At 40.0% G+C, this 17,671-nt stretch overlaps 1 protein-coding gene across 3 annotated transcripts in view; it reads right to left on the reverse strand.

The window, feature by feature from the left end:
- Positions 1-15,467, reverse strand: part of LOC125465180 (keratinocyte-associated protein 3-like) — a 38,143-nt gene extending 22,676 nt beyond the window's left edge. For all 3 annotated transcript variants that reach the window (XR_007250186.2, XR_007250185.2, XM_048558409.2), the window contains exon 1: positions 15,333-15,467. Coding sequence is in view for 1 of the 3 variants with exons in the window: in XM_048558409.2 (XP_048414366.1) it covers positions 15,333-15,345 (13 nt within the window). In the remaining 2 variants the exon portion in view is untranslated. The remainder of the gene's footprint in view (positions 1-15,332) is intronic.
- Positions 15,468-17,671: the final 2,204 nt, after the last annotated feature.

A 17,671-nucleotide genomic window follows, 5' to 3' on the forward strand; every position in this document is an offset into this window, starting at 1 on the left:
AGCTTGAGTTCTCAATTAAGCTGAGAAAGCAAGTTGAATAGAAATATTTTGGTTTATTACAATTGAAGATTTCACACTTACCCAGTTGCTAAAAAAATTCTAGTAGTTAGTATTATTGCTTTACACGACTAGCATTCATTGATCCCTAAACTTTAGGGAGTTTAATTCAATTTAATTGCAATCAAGTCTAAAAGACATATAATTGTTACCATCTTTAAAACTTTACCAAGGTGTGGAAATTCACTTCAGCAAGTTTGGATGTTCTGAGTTAATTTGTTTGTTTTTGTCCTGTATTGTATCACATGGGTTGGATTGAAAGTGGATTCTACCAATATCCCTCAGTGGATCCATGCAAGGTCCGAATTCGTGGCATAGGTTTGTTTTCAACCCTGTGAGAGTTAAATCTCAATGCTGCACCTCCTTCTCATTGAGTGAGCAGGAACCTGCATTCCCATCAATTTTTGATACATTCCATTGGGCCCCCACTGCCAAATGTCTCCCTGTGGTAAAGGTGCCAATTGTTACTAGTGCAACACAAACTTTATTCATTATGCTTAGCAGACCCTGGTGTGTTTTCTGAAATGGTGCTGATTCTTTTAACAATCTGATTTAGAACTTTATACTCTTTATCCAAAAATGCTCAATAAATATGATAATGAGGAGTTTTAGTAATCCAGAACATAAGGAATACTACATATTTTTCATTATCTGTTTGCATGACATGGTTGAATATTCCAGCTTGTTTTTATACATGTTGGACAGGATACATATCACTGTTTTACATTCAGAATGTCACTTCGAAAGGTGTCCCTACACAAGGTGGTTTTAAAGTAAGACTGCATCCAAAAGTATTTAGCAATATTTTGTACTTGTTAAGCCCTCAGAAGTGATGAGGCCATTCACATTAGAATGCATCACTGAATTGTAACAATGTTACCGCATTGCCTGCATGGCATTTTGCAATGTATAGCCGTACTCCCTCCTGAGGCATGAAGATTTATTAGAGTGGCTGTCTGAAATAAATAACTAATCTTTCTATCACATGAGTTGACTGACATTTGGGTTTGACATATGGTGAAAGGTTTTTAAAGATTAACTCCTTTTCACAAAAGGTGAAAGGAACACAAAAGGTTATCAGTACAACCTCAGTACCTTGTTAAACCTGTCAAATGAGAAATGCAAACCTCAAGGTGCAATAAAAATAAAAAAAACTATGAAATATTATTGAATTAAATGCTAGTTGACTGGCAACTTGATGAGAAGGGATGAGAGTGGAATGGTGGAAGGTGTCTCGGAACTACCTGTTGCATATAATTATTTAAACCAAAGAGGAGATGGTTGACTTTGCGCAATAGTGTAAAAACAGAAAGTAACAAAGCTGCGCTCCTGAGATGCTGCTTGGCCTGCTGTGTTCATCCAGCTTCACACTTTATTATCTTGGATTCTCCAGCATCTGCAGTTCCCATTATCTCTGTAACAAAGCAGCAGCCAGTTTTACACCTCTCTTGAGAAAAGTAAAATCGGCCGCAAATTCATTATCACTTATTTTACAATTATTACACTGTCAAAATTACTCCCAGAGATACCAGTGTATTTATGTGTGAATGTGTTGAAAAACTAACATTTAGTAATAAAACCATTTGGAAAACTACTTTGCATTTGAACTGCCCTTGCTGTGGAATCTTTACCACATCAATACTTTTACCAGTGGCAAGGCAGTGTCATGCTAACTACCACGAATTAGATATTGTCACATTAAATTACACACATAATGGGGAAACAGTGCAGCATTACATTCCCTGAAGAAAACTGACTAAATGATCAGAGTTTTTGGGGTCAATCCCAAGGTGGGAATGAAGTCAGGCAGTGGTGGAGTTTTCCAACTCCAACCACTGCCAGTTCCCCAAAGTCTCAGTTGTACTCTGAGGTAACCTTCTTCACTGTCCACTACACCAGCAATTTACCAACAATACCTTTTATATTCACATCCAAATCATATACATGACAAAAAACAGTTGACCCAGCACCAATCCCTGCGGCACACCACCGATCACAGGCCTCCAGCCCCAAAAACAACACTCCACCACGAACCTCTGTCTCCAATCTTCCAACCAATTTTGTATCCAAATGGCTAGTTCTCCCTGTATTCCATATGATCTAAGTAGCCTACCATGTGGAACCTTGTCAAATGCCTGACTGAAGTCCATATAGACAATGTCCACCAGTATAACAGTCTCAGCAATTTTCCTGGAGGCAGTCTCAAGAGTGTAACAACTACGCTCCTGTGATTTTCTCTCTGTGAATGCTGCAAAACCTGTTGAATTTCTCCAGCAATTTCTGTTTTGTTGTGCAAGACCTTAATTTGTCATTTCAGGCAAGAGTAGAAAAGAACAAAGATGCTGCTGATGTTGACGATTTATAAAAGGGCACTCTGAACCCTGCTTTCTTTTTTGACGACAGCATAAACGACAACCTGATCATAGCACTTTTTTAACATCTCTTTTGAGAAAAATCAACTGAGAGAACATGATATAGGGGTTCATTTCACTGAGCTCATGCAGCAGATACAGAAACTTGTATATGTGAAAGAAGAAAAAAGCTCAAGCACTGCACAAAAGGAGAAATAACAATAAATTTTGAACTCTCTGCTGGAATCCACTGCAAAGGAACACCTGAAATAGACCATAGATACTTCACCAAAACAACATTAAACTCATTAGAAGAAGTAAGCACTTAAGATGCCTGGACATACTAGGCTATGGATCAAATGCAAATGAATGGGATTAGTGCAGTTTTGTGTTTGTTGTTTTGCATAGACATGGTGGGCAAAATGGCCTGTTTTTAAGCTGTATGGCTCTATGACTCTAAATAGCAAGCTGCTTGTTAACTCATTTTCAAATACAATAATTCAGGGAATGTGGGCTTCACCAGCTGGGCCAGAATTTAGTGCCCATTGTCCTTGAGAAGGTGGGAGTGAACTTCCTTCTTGAGGCACTGCTGTCCATTTGATATAGGTACACCCTCAGCACCGTTAGGGAGGGAGTTCCAGGATTTTGTCCCTGTGACAGTGAAGGAACCACAAAATAATTCCAAGTCAGAAAAGTGCGTGGCTTCAAAAGGAATTTGGTAGTTTTCCCTTGTCCTTCTCAATGGTAGTGATAATATGTTTGGAAGGTGTTGTCTACAAACCTTTGTAAATTTCTGTAGTGCACCTTATAGTTATTGCATTCTGCTACTTTCAGTGCCAATGTTGGAGAGATTAAATGCTTGTTGATGCTGTGCTAAAAAAGCAGGCAGCTTTGTCCTGGATGATGTCAAGCCTCTTGAATGCTGTTGGAGATGCACATAATCCATACAAATAGGGAGGAAACTATCACATTGGTGACTTGTGCCTAATAGATGGTGGACAGACTTTGCAGAGGTGGTCAGGAGGTCAGTTAAGCATCTGTAGAATTCCAATCCTCTGACTTACTTTTGTAGCAACACTATTTATATGCTAATCCAGGTCAATTTCTGGTTGATGATCATTGCCAGAATGTTCACAGTGGAGGGATTCAGCGATAATAATGCCATTGAATGTCAAGATGTAATAGTTATATTTTCTATGGTTGACAATGGTCATTGTCTCTCAATTGTGTGACATGAATTTTAAGTCACCAGGTATCAGCTGAAACCTGAATATTATCCAGATTTTGCTGTGTTTGGACATGGCCTGTTTCAGTATAAGGAGTTCTACATGATGCTAAATGTCATGGAATAATCAGCAAACATCCTTACGTTATGGTGAGAAGGTAGTTGGCGAAGTAGTTGCAAATAGTTAAGCCTAGGTAATAGCGTTGAGGCCAATTTTTACAGTAGTCACAAGGTAACTGGAATTTTTCAGTGGGTTCCCCCTCTCCCTCTCATTTCCGGCCCACCTCTACCGTACTGCCATTTCACCCGGTGACAGACATGGTTACAGGTAGACTGGTGGAGGGCTCAGCCATCGTAGTTATCGACATTTCTTTTCTTCCGTTTCATGGAAAGTGTTGAGGATGCCTCAAAGTGGATATGCAATAGCAGACTGACTGCAGCTCCTTCAGTGCTGGAGTGCCTCCTACTGTCCTTCAGGCATTCGGAGCCTGTGCAATGGCCAGTCTGCTCTTTGGTCATAATTGACATTCCTGCAAGTATCACTGCCAGATGGTCTGAGGTTGGGACCCAGCTTCAATCCCAACCCAAAATGGAAAATCCTGCTCCAAATTATAATAAATACATGCAGCAATGGAAATGATATGCTCACATGTCTAAAAATTGCAGAAAATACTGAAATCTGATAGAAAAATAATATTCTACAAATAATAACAAATCTTCTCAATCTCTTCTTAACGCTGAATGGATGAGTCCATGATTACTTAAGTCGAGAAAATACTGTAAGTCACTTGTTGGGGTCAGATTTTCAAAATGGGTTGGGAACCAAATACAGAGATGAATTCCAGATCGTCAATCTCACAACTCAATTTTTAAATTCAAATGGTTTAATTAGCCCGGATGTGAACTTGGCATTCAATTAAACGAGTTACATACCTCCAGGATGAAGAACTGTTTGCCAAGTGTCAGTGGCAATGGCTGGCAACAGCCATATTAGGACCTACCATTGCTTTACCAATGAACATGGGCAGCTCCTCAAAGGGCCAGTTATATGAATGGGCTGGAAAGGGACAATCAAGGAAGAGTGAAGGCAGAATGCATAAAGCAGAACAAATAGGCCCCAGAGAAAGAGGTTTAAAAAAAACAAAGGCAGGTAAACTTTGATGGATCCTAAGCAACAGGCTATTCTGATTCGCCAAATTTAGCACTGAACATCACATTCTCCACCAGATGGGCTTCTTAATAAGATTCCAATTGTAGGGGTTGGCGGGCCATTAGTTGGTGGTGAGAGGGTTTCCCATTTCGTCCCTGATATTGGATATTTGAAATTTCCAACCAGTGCCTTACAAGTTGGGATCATGATATGACCTCAGAGACTGTGGCACTGAAATGGAAACTGATCTTCGTTATGATTTGGCAGGTACCTGAAAATCCTTGGTCCAACTTGCAGTTTTCACACTACACAAGAGCTGCACATTAAAATATAATAAATTACATTTGAAATCCATTTAATCACATCACTAATTTGCCCACAAGTTGTACATTCTATTCTAAATGCGAATCTTCTTGATGGACTTATTATTCCATGTGATGAAGCATTGTTAGACATTTTAGGTCATCCAAGGAATACAAACTATTAACCTTCACTTTACCTATCACTATAGAGGTCCAAGGCAATCAAGGGCCAAAAGATATTGAAGAGCCACATTTTAAAAAAATTATGACTTTTTTTTAGCACATACACACAGAACTATTTTGTCCTTGGTGTTAACTTTAAAAATACTGATGATGTATTTTTTCATTTTTTTATTCAGTAATATTTTGTAAAATAATACTACATTTGGAAAACATTTCCCTGTAAAATGGTTAACTCTTAGTGGGAAGGGAGTATTTGGTGAAGGAAAAAATATTATTGGTAGGTATGTGCCTTTTATGTTTATTGTGACAGTCATCAAAATTTTGAAACACTGAAAGAATTACTTTCATTGCTTTAAGTGTTAAGGAAAAAGTAATGGCCGCCAGCAGGCTTTAATTAATTTCAGTGAGTTGAGTTCAATTCCTTTTTAGTACAAAGTCCAATGCTATAAGTTAACTATTTATTGCTTTTGTTTGTTTTTCCCAATTCCACTTCTGCACCACACACATAGCCATTTTAGCCTCCACAGGGAGAAAATAAAACAAGGGTATCTGTGAGCAAGTGTGTGTGTTCCGGCATTTTTTAAATGCTAATTTGACAAATGTACGCAACACATTTTTATGGGTGTGCATGGTTTGTTTGCAGGATGAGGAACCTAACAGCTTTTAAAATGTCCTGAGATCATCAGGTTTACCAACTGGTTTAACACTGCAAATGCAATGACAATGATCTTTTAGTCACACCCATCTTCTTCTCCAAATGGCGTTTATTTAATCTTTGCCTGCACTTTGACCAATATTTCTGCACACTCTCCAGCTAATCTTCATATTAAACTCAACAGTCTCCACTTCAAAATACTAACATTGTTAATCTGGATGAAATGTCTGTAGTCTTCAGTAATGGCAAATCTCTAACTTTTCTTATATTGGCTTAGTCATTAAGAAATTACCTAAACAGTCAATATATTAAAATGAAGTGACTTTGAATAGATAAGAGGAAATTAAGTAATCAATTTGAGCTATCAGAACATAATGATTTTATTCTGTGATTAATTACAAAATTGTTAGATAAATTATCTGTAAACCATTGTGATATTCCACTTTGTTATCAGAAGCAATAAACAAAAATCAAGTGATTGACTAAAAATATCAGAAGTGAGCATGCTGTGCAGAACTGCAGTAGGACAGAATGTGAAATTGTTAACAACCTTGGAGTCAGTTTGAATCTTGAGCTGAACTGCTGAAGCTATATCTAATCAATCACCAAGCCCATCTGCTTTTACTTCCATAATATTGCCCATCTCTGACTAGGCCTGTTTACTATCTGACATTCTCAACATTTTTTTAGAACATTGGTGATTCATTGTCTTGCCATTGTTCACACACAGGCTGCTGCTGATACATACCAAAAAAAAAACCCTTGTACCTTCTTCCAGTGAAACCAACGACCCGGAATTCCTTTAATCTCTAACAATCAGGTCGACCAGGCTTGTTGTGAGGCTAATTTCAAAGCAAATCCCTTTTGATTTGTCTTAAATTTAAGATGCAGTCTCAAAACACAACAATCGTATAACCCTCAAAATTATAACACCCAAGGTACGTTCTGTTTTAGGAGGCAGACTTCTCCAGGACAAGATTAGCTTCTCATTTCTGTTCATTAAGAAACCCAATTCTCTGAAAACTGATGCTTAATTTGCCTACAAAGTGACACTGAAGGTGCTTTAAAAACATCTGTTGGCCATGAGCTGCTTTAATATATGCTGAAAAAATGAATCATAAAATCAAATATTTTAGTTGAAAATGAAAGGAAATATTTATTGAAGACTATTTCAGCGTTAAAGCAAGACAATACAGGTAGAAAAATATCCATCTTGAGACATTTTGAACTATGATAGGGCAGTGATATAATTTGTTTTGATGTAGGACACAGACATGTTTGCCACAGCATGCAAAGGAAATGCATTGTTCCAACAGAAATGGAATGAAAGAACTGCACATGCAGCAAGTTCAGGCTGCTATGCCTGATGTTCTTCCACAATAAATTCCTTTTAATCAAATCTAGCTGATATGAACTGTCATCTCCAGGATTAAGTGATCATGGTGGTTGATCAATGCATTAGTTTGGTTTATGATATGGGTGTTGGTGATGTTCCTCGCTAAGACTCATTTAAACTCTTTCTTCCCTGTTGCAGACAAAGGGTAATTTCTGGTTGTACTGTCAGACTGTAAAGAAAAGATTGTGAATCAGCTGCTTGTTTTAAATATGGCCTGATTTTTATTTCTGGTCAACATTTAATACCTAAACTGAAAAGCCTAACAATTTGAGATAACAAGGTGTAGAGCTGCACGAGCACAGCAGACCAAGCAGCATTACAGGAGCAGGAAAGCTGACACTTCGGGCCTAGACCCTTCTGCAGAAATGAAGTAATTTTCTTGTTCCTTTGTGGGGGCCCTTTCTGTGCTCAAACTGGTTGCTGCACTTCCTTAAGTAAAAAGCAAGTACCACTATTGCATTACTTCAAAAATACTTTACTGGTTGTGAAACATTTTGGATGTCCTCAGTATGAGAAAGAAACTAGATTAATGCAAAACTTTTTCATATTGCCAGGCACTTAATTCCTGCCTCCTAAAGCTGTACTTAATCATTCATCCAGGGCAGCACGATAGTGCACTTGCTAAGCTGCCCTAGCTTCTAGTCAAAGTAATGTCTTCATTTCTCAGCATTGTTTACAAATCCCTCTTTGGCCTCTCCTCAAGCCTCACAAACCTTTTGCATCTCTTTGCTTATCTAATTCTGGCCTCTTATGGATTCCCAACTTAAATCAATCTACTATTGATGGCCATGCCTTCAGTTACCTAGTCACTAATTGCTGAATCCCTTTTATCCACCCCAGTCTGCCTTGCAATCTCAGTTTCATTCATGATGACAATTCCTAAAAGCTACATCTTTAAGTAAGCTTTTGATCATCTGACTTATAGCTCTTTGTTTTATTCTACTCCTGTCCCAAACTGCTTAACATTTTATTGTATTATAGCAACTACTTAATACAAGTTGCCATTATTTGTTTGACTTCTACAAGGCATTTTGAAAGCAATACTTTTTCTCCTGTTTGTCAATCAAAATGAAAGAGTTATACATCAGGTTTTATGGAATAGTAATGGCTTGTAGTACAGAACTAAAGTACTGATGAAGTGTGGCACATACAGTCAAAGGTTATTTTCAGGATTGTTCATTAGATGTGATTCTGTGGTGGGAAGCACTTATGAACAATCAGTGTGTCAAGAATTGCACTAACAACTAATTTAAGGTTATCATTTGGACTTGCAATATGGCTGACTGTACTTGTTAGCTGCTAAATGCGTCTACATGCAGGGCTTGGCTTTCTGTAGGGAAAGGAATTTATCTGGGTATCGTGCCTTTTCAATTAAACAAAAGCTTTGGAAACATTGCTCCCTGGTGTTTTCTGCACAGCATCTCTTATTCAATCATGATGGACTTGACTATTTCAACATAAACAAAAGCTCTGTCGTAACTCTTCACTAGTGCATTCTCCATGGAAAATCTTCGACACAATTCAGCCTGTTTCTCATAGCATTATAAAATCTGTTCTTCTAATTTTTGGCATTCTTGCACTGGTCCTGATAAGTGCGAAATGAAAAGTTTCAGCAAACAGGAAATGTCTTTCCTCAGCAATAGAAAAGTTTAATTCTGTATTAGTAACAAGAACTGGTAAAAATCTACCCATAAGTACAAACATACCTACTATTACAAAACACTGGGATTTGATAACACAACCTTTGAAGTCACTTTGGCCAAAATTGCTTGGTAATTGAATAAAATGTACTGAAAATCTTAAACTAATCAAAATAACAGACCACCAAAAGGAATTTGATGGCAAAAGTAATTACAGCCTTCTGTACCTTTGGATAAAGTTCATTCTATGAGTAGAACAAATAATCTTTTCCATTTTTTTTTGATATGGTAGTAAATTCATCACAGTTATGTATTCTACAATTGGTTTCTCACATCTTCTTAAACTGATACTGTTGTTGGACGTATATTGCCAATTTTCTATTAAATGATCACATAGTTTTAATGACAAAAATATGTGTACTACCTATTAGTACAGTTTGAAACAGATCTTGCTTCAGCTGAACATCTGCTTGTGAAGTGCCTAACTTAATTGCCCCCATCCTCTACAGTGGATGATAATACTGTACACAACAATAAAAGCAAAGTATTTTTAGAAATCTAGATGAATTGATAACAAATTTAAAAAGATGGCAGAATATTTTGCACTGATCCCCAGATTGCTACTTTGCTGTTCTTGGAGAACACTAAAAAATTCACTCTGTTCAGTCTGACACATCAGAAACTTTCCTTTCTCAAATCAATATCTTGAAAGTAGTAAAAGAAAGGACTCCATAATAGTGCAATTCTATTTCAAAAAGATAAAGAAATGAGCACTTCAAAATGTACTAATAGATAGTACACATCAATTTTAAGCACAGTCAGACTAAATAGCCAATAGCCCATCTACAATTGGATTTTATTTCCAAGCAAACCAGTAAAAGATCAGGGAGTAAATCTTAGGACATAAGGTTTTATGGAATGATGACTTGTGTATATTAATGAAGGATTTCAGATGACTATTTAGAGGGTGAAAGAAGAGAATATTCCAAATTGTAACTCTAAAGATGATAAGAGGTGGAAAAAGGAGCAGGCCATTCTGTCCCCTGAGCCCACTTTGCTGTTCAGTGGAGTCTTCTATTTCAACATCATTTTCTTGCTCTCTCCTTATATTCCCTGATGTTTTCATATGTAGAAATCTATTGATCCCAGTCTGGAACATACTCAATAACTGAGCCTTCTGGGCCAATGAATCCTAAGACTCACCACCCTCTGCGTAAAACAATTCCTCCTCATCTCAGTCATAAATGGCCTGCCATTATTCTGAGACTCTGTCAGTTCATTTTTGACCCATTGTCCCAGAAAACCTTAACCTGCATCTACCCTGTAAGAACTTTATTCGCTTGAATAAGATCAACTCTGATCATTCTAAACTCAAATGAATATAGATGCAGTCCACGTAATCTTTCCTCAAAGGACAATCCATCCATCCCAGAAATTAGAGGATACACAGTGTGGAGCTGAATGAACACAGTAGGCCAGGCAGCATCAGAGGAGCAGGAAAGCTGATGTTTCACATCCGGACCCTTCGTCAGAAACGGGGGAGGGGGAAGGGATCTCAGAAATAAATACAGAGGAGGGGTGGGTCTAGCGCACCAATCACCATTCCATCTACCTTCCCTAGTCCCACCCTTCCTCTCTCTATTTATTTCTGAGCTCCCTTCCCCCTCCCCCATTTCTGAAGAAGGATCCTGACCTGAAACGTCAAATTTCCTACTCCTACACCTGGTCTGCTGGCTTCCTCCAGCTCCACACCGTGTTATCTCTGGCTCCAGCATCGGCAGTTCTTACCATCTCCCAAGAATTAGTTTGGCCATTCTTTGTTGCAATGCCTTTGCAGTACATGTATCAATTCCTGGGTAAGGAGACCAAAACTCCACACAATATTCCGACAGTAACCTCACCAAGGGTCTATACAAATGCAGTAGAACGTCTTTACTCTTTTATGTAAACCCTCTTGTACAATATCCTTTGTCTTCTTAATTGCTTGCCATACCTTCATGTTAACTTTCAGTGGTTCGTGAACAATGACAACCAAGTCATTTTGAAGTTCAACATTTCCAGGATCTCAGCACTGAAGAAATAATCTGTATTTCTGTTATTTTCATACCAAAGTGGATAACTTTGCATTTTTCCAAATTGTATCCCATCTGCCAAATTTTTTTACCCTTTCTTTAGCCTTTTCAAATTTCCTTAAAGTGTGCTGGCATTCCATGAGAATGAATTTGTTTTTGGTGGAAATTCTTTTTATGGTCATTCAATATACATTGGCCAAATAATGTCATTATAATTGCGTCTGAGTTAGAAACAGTCTCCGTAACAATAATCTGCAAAACAACTGATAATGAGAGTGGAGAGATAATGGGAACTGCAGATGCTGGAGATTCCAAGATAATAAAATGTGAGGCTGGATGAACACAGCAGGCCAAGCAGCATCTCAGGAGCACAAAAGCTGACGTTTCAGGCCTAGACCCTTCATCAGAGAGGGGGATGGGGAGAGGGAACTGGAATCATAAAAGCACATAGAGTCTCAACTGCTGGTCGGAGGGCCAGCAAGAGGCCTGATTTCCTCCTGTGGGAAAAGCTGCCAATGACATACTTCTTGAGTGGCTACCAGTGGGCCTCTCCCAAGACTATGGGCTCTGAGGGTAGAAATCCCACCCAAGAGTTCAACAGCATCATCAAGGAGGCACTGTCTGCCTTTGGAATGACAGTCACAAAAGCTCCATGATTGAGAATGATCCAGGTCAGATATGAGTCATGGAGCGAGCGGTTTCATAGAATAGGGTTCAGCACCAAGTGGGTGCCTCTCAGGGGTTGCCCTCCTTGCCAATGCCAAGTTCCTTAAATGGGTATTGAGGGCCTGTGTATGCAGAATCCCCAGCCCTGCTCAGGGTTATTTGTCGAGAACACCCAATGGCAATGGGGTCGCTCACAACTGGCTTATTACCAGCAGTGGTGGAATGAGACCTTTATAAACTAATCAGGTAAGAACCTCAATTGACAAATGTATAAAAATCCAACCAAAAGCCTTCCAACCATGGACTGAATTTTGGCAAAAATGGCAACGCAGCAGGGTGTTTGCATGAGATTAAATACCCTCCCCACCTCCAAATATCCGACAAAAGAAGCCATATAATTCCTCCCCGAGTTTGATTTAAATTATGTTTGATTTGACTAAACATAATTCAACTTTAAAAAGGTCAAATTATGACAATGTGCCATTGGTCAAGGCATTACTGTTATGAGTTAGTCATGAAATTGGATCTTAAATAAGCTAAAGGCTGCAAAGTTATCATGCAACATTTTGAATAGGACAGATGGCATGGGCTGTTTGTCAAGAAATCATGTAATTCTAGGGAGTAAAAGCGATGTGTAAGGCATCACAATTGCCTAGGACAGGTAGAAATGAGGCATGAGTATTTTCTAGTTTGTCATTTTCTCAAATGCATTTAATTTCATTGATTTAAATGGAGCAAAGCATCTTTGCTTTAGGTGTCCTAATAATTGTTCCTAACAATAAAGAGATAGCGTACTGGTACTACACATGTTGTACAAGCTTTTGTTTTGCAGTAAATGATTAAAGATGCTTCTTGCCACATTTATCAACCTACTGGTACATAAACAGATTTACCACAATTATAATTATGTTTACATTTACATCAGATCCCAGTGCCTGCAAGGATGAAATAGGAATAATAGAATATTGTTCATTCTTGCCTTTCACATGAACACATATTAAACTTTCTGTCAATGTCTGAAAGACTTACATCTTTAAGACATTCACACAACCAATTCTTTAAAACATTTTTTATTTTGTTTAATCTTCTTTTTGAGGCTTTTTAAGAAAACTTTCCATTAAGTCCTATTAACAATTATAAATGTTAAGCATGATTAGAAATCAAATTTAACCATCCTGAAGGTGTCTTGCATTATGCTCAGACTGTCTTTCTATAAAAGCAATTATTTCAAAGTATAAATATGAAATTCCAATTTACCATATTTTTGTATTCTTCTTTAACCTATTTCCTGAACTGCTAACTGTTTGCATGAAACTGATTTGGTTGATATTTGCAAAGGTATTTTAACTAAGATGCAAATTAGAAAAAAAAGTTGAATTTCTTTCTAAATCAAGATCGTGTGGGCTTCAGATGACAGGTTGGCAGGTACAAATAACAAAGAAATATAGGGATTCAGAGAGGCTGGAGCTTTAAATTCAAATAAATAAATAAATAATAAAGTCTACTTTATTTCCAGATATCTGAACTCATCTAACTCTGGCTCCTTGAGTATACCAGTTTTTAACTAAACCACCACTGATGGCCATACCTTCAGTCGCCTAACGCATAACTTTTGAAGTACTCTCATTATGGGCAAAATTTAATGTCCACCCCATGGCAAATTTTGTGGAAGTGCGCATTTAAACAGGAAGGACTGTGGCAGCTGGGGAACTTGTCAAAGTCATTTCTGAAGAAGAGTCTAGACCCAAAATGTCAGCTTTCCTGGTCCTCTGATGCTACTTGGCCTGCTGTGTTCATCCAGCTCCACACCTTTTTATCTCAGATTCTCCAGCAGCGGCAGTTTCTACTATCTCTGTAACAATTTCCCACTTCTACACTGATTACATCTGTGGCATGAAGGTCTTTCCTACCCACTGCAAATTGAGCTTATGTTACAGATTTAAGCCTACAAATATGCCCATGTAAAGGCTTCATCTCCCTGCTAACTGGTATTAATGCAGAGCCATATGAAGCACTTGTCATACAGGCAGCGTAGCAGGGAAATGTGGGTACCTTGTGGACTCCATGCTAGAGTCCGTTGTTCAATGACATTCAGTGCCTGATTGAGGAACACTATGTCAGCAAGTGAGGGTCCTGCTGAGAGCTACCTACCAATTCTTTCTGCAGCCCCCTTCTCCCCACAACACACAATTCCCCTTGCACCATCATACAACTGTACACCAGTGACTGCCTGGCATCTCTCAGGGGGCAGGACTTCTGTCCCCAGAGACCTTGATCACAGGAAGGGCCACTTCTGTCTAGTTAAGTTGCCAAGTGACACTTGAATCCATGGGTCTTCCCTGAAAGAGGCAACAGTGAGCCTGCTGGTCTGCAGGAGCCCTGTCACCTCCACTAAATAGCAACCTAAATCTCTTTTCTCTCCCCTTCCCAACCTTGCTTTCCTCTGTTAAGGCACTTCTTAGAACTAACCTCTTTGACCAAGCTTTTGGTCATTTGACCCAATGTCTCCCTTCTTTGGCCCGGTGTCAATTTTTTTTTGTTTAATAATGTTCCTATGAAGCATCCTGGCCTATTTTATTATGTTAAAGATGTAATAATCAATACAAGTTATCCCAGTAGATCCAAATTTAGCAAAGATTTTGTTGTTTGTGACGTTAGTGACTTTGATAAATTGTTCCACACCACTGCTTTCTGCTTTGCTACTAAAAAGCTTATCGTTTCCGGAGATCACCATCATAAGCACCACCAATATATTCAATCACTCTGCTCACTGCACGACATGTCTTGACACGATATTACATTCCACCCCTTGGATGGAAGACACTGCCGTTTATCTCAATGTACTAAAATATTATGTCCCTATGAACGAGATTTCTAGATGTAGTTCCAAACAATAACTGGTAATCCAGAACAGCAAGAAAGCCAAGTTTCTTACCAAATGTAGGATTACATAATGCACCTTTAATCAATTTAGATGCTCCTGTGTATTTCAACTCTGCTCGACATAAAGCAGCAAAACCCGACTTTTAGCAATTCAATCGCAAGTTAATGTTAACATCTACCATTCAATTCTAAATTATCATTTAAAAAGTGACAAAATAAATATACTTTGCATAAAATATCGAGAGGATTAGAGCAGATTTGTTAAATGGTCTTTGCTTTAATGATTACTTGGGAAATGTTAACTCGGATGAAATCAGCGTGTACGGATGGAACAAAAGCGAAAACGAGCAATTCTTGGTACTGATCTGAGCTGGTCTTGTATGTCTTAAAACAGATATCTCCGCTTCGGAGCAGTACCGAGTACTTCCTACTTTTTCCTCCGATTTCTTCGTCGCAATGTCCTCGTGGGTCACTGTGGAACATGTTAGTTTTATTTTGCCAGAGTTTGGAAATGCAACTGCAAATTTGTATAGAATACACCGAAGGAAAGGTCAAATTAAACCAAGTCCCGATGCATTTCACTCTTAAAATCTACGGAACCAGGGCGTTGGTTGAGTTTAACTGCTCCCCCTGAACACTGCTTTGTTGTATCCTCCACTAAACCTGCTGGGCTGCAAAACAAAACTTTCTGACACTTACTTCACTAAATCCCATTGTATCTGACGCTGGCGATTTACCGAAAGAAGCCTTACCTATTCTGCACATCTTCAAACACGCGCTGCTGAATTTCACTTCAATCGATCACCGTCTCCTTTCCTTAATGTCGAATTTTTTTTTAAAAAGTCCATTGGGTTTCGGAACAATATTAATTCAGCTGTATGCAGTTCAAGCCGCGCCCACCTTGCCTTAACCCTTTCAGCGCTGGCTATGGAGCAATGCCAAAATACAACAAACTTGGTTTGTGCAAAACCTTGCCATTGTTCTGCTAAATGGTCAACGTTTCGTAAGCTTTCAGAAATGGAAATGGGTTTTGAGCTTCCCTCGATTTTAGATTTCCTTGTATTGTAGGGAGCTAAGGACGTTAAACCTATTATTGGGACTAAAAAGGAAACATTATAAACTAGAATGTCGAACCAAAATGGCACAGAAGGTATTTGGTCTATTGAGTGCATGTGGGCTGTCAACTTTCGACCATTCATTGCCATTCTGTCCCCATGACCCTGCAAGGTTTACTCTCCTCAAGTACCTATTCAGTTTCCTTCATAAATCAAATTCTAGGCTGTTACTATCTACTGTGTAAAACATTATTCTTCATATCCCTCAAACTGAATTTTAAATCTCTGTTCTCCTGTCTGTGTGTAATCAGATGATAGGAATAGTTTTGCATTGCCAGCTGTAATATTCTTGTTCACCCCTATCAAATCTGCCCTCCAAAGCTAACAATCTCAACTTCTCCAACCTAATGCCATTGTCCAAAGACCACATCTTTTTAATTCCAAGATAATAAAACGTGAGGCTGGTTGAACACAGCAGGCCAAGCAGCATCTCAGGAGCACAAAAGCTGACGTTTCGGGCCTGGACCCTTCATCAGAGAGGGGGATGGGGAGAGGGAACTGGAATAAATAGGGAGAGGGGGGAGGCGGACCGAAGATGGAGAGTCTATGTTCTATGTTCTAAAGAAGATAGGTGGAGAGAGTATAGGTGGGGAGGTAGGGAGGGGATAGGTCAGTCCAGGGAAGACGGACAGGTCAAGGAGGTGGGATGAGGTTAGTAGGTAGATGGGGGTGCGGCTTGGGGTGGGAGGAAGGGATGGGTGAGAGGAAGAACTGGTTAGGGAGGCAGAGACAGGTTGGACTGGTTTTGGGATGCAGTGGGTGGGGGGGAAGAGCTGGGCTGGTTGTGTGGTGCAGTGGGGGGAGGGGACGAACTGGGCTGGTTTAGGGATGCAGTAGGGGAAGGGGAGATTTTGAAACTGGTGAAGTCCACATTGATACCATTAGGCTGCAGGGTTCCCAGGCGGAATATGAGTTGCTGTTCCTGCAACCTTCGGGTGGCATCATTGTGGCACTGCAGGAGGCCCATGATGGACATGTCGTCTAGAGAATGGGAGGGGGAGTGGAAATGGTTTGCGACTGGGAGGTGCAGTTGTTTGTTGCGAACTGAGCGGAGGTGTTCTGCAAAGCGGTCTCCAAGCCTCCGCTTGGTTTCCCCAATGTAGAGGTAGCCGCACCGGGTACAGTGGATGCAGTATACCACATTGGCAGATGTGCAGGTGAACCTCTGCTTAATGTGGAATGTCATCTTGGGGCCTGGGATAGGGGTGAGGGAGGAGGTGTGGGGGCAAGTGTAGCATTTCCTGCGGTTGCAGGGGAAGGTGCCGAGTGTGGTGGGGTTGGAGGGCAGTGTGGAGCGAACAAGGGAGTCACGGAGAGAGTGGTCTCTCCGGAAAGCAGACAGGGGTGGGGATGAAAAAATGTCTTGGGTGGTGGGGTCGGATTGTAAATGGCGAAAGTGTCGGAGGATGATGCGTTGTATCCGGAGGTTGGTAGGGTGGTGTGTGAGAACGAGGGGGATCCTCTTAGGGCAGTTGTGGCGGGGGCGGGGTGTGAGGGATGTGTTGCGGGAAATACGGGAGACGCGGTCAAGGTCGTTCTTGATCACTGTGGGGGGAAAGTTGCGGTCCTTAAAGAACTTGGACATCTGGGATGTGCGGGAGTGGAATGTCTTATCGTGGGAGCAGATGCGGCGGAGGCGGAGGAATTGGGAATAGGGGATGGAATTTTTGCAGGTGGGTGGGTGGGAGGAGGTGTATTCTAGGTAGCTGTGGGAGTCAGTGGGCTTGAAATGAACATCAGTTACAAGCTGGTTGCCTGAGATGGAGACTGAGAGGTCCAGGAAGGTGAGGGATGTGCTGGAGATGGTCCAGGAAGGTGAGGGATGTGTTGGAGATGGAGATTTTAAGGACCGCAACGTTCCCCCCACAATGATTGAGAACGCCCTTGACCGCGTCTCCCGTATTTCCCGCAACACATCCCTCACACCCCGCCCCCGCCACAACCGCCCTAAGAGGATCCCCCTCGTTCTCACACAC

This window comes from Stegostoma tigrinum, chromosome 24, assembly GCF_030684315.1.
Source record: "Stegostoma tigrinum isolate sSteTig4 chromosome 24, sSteTig4.hap1, whole genome shotgun sequence".
Classification (NCBI taxonomy): domain Eukaryota; kingdom Metazoa; phylum Chordata; class Chondrichthyes; order Orectolobiformes; family Stegostomatidae; genus Stegostoma; species Stegostoma tigrinum.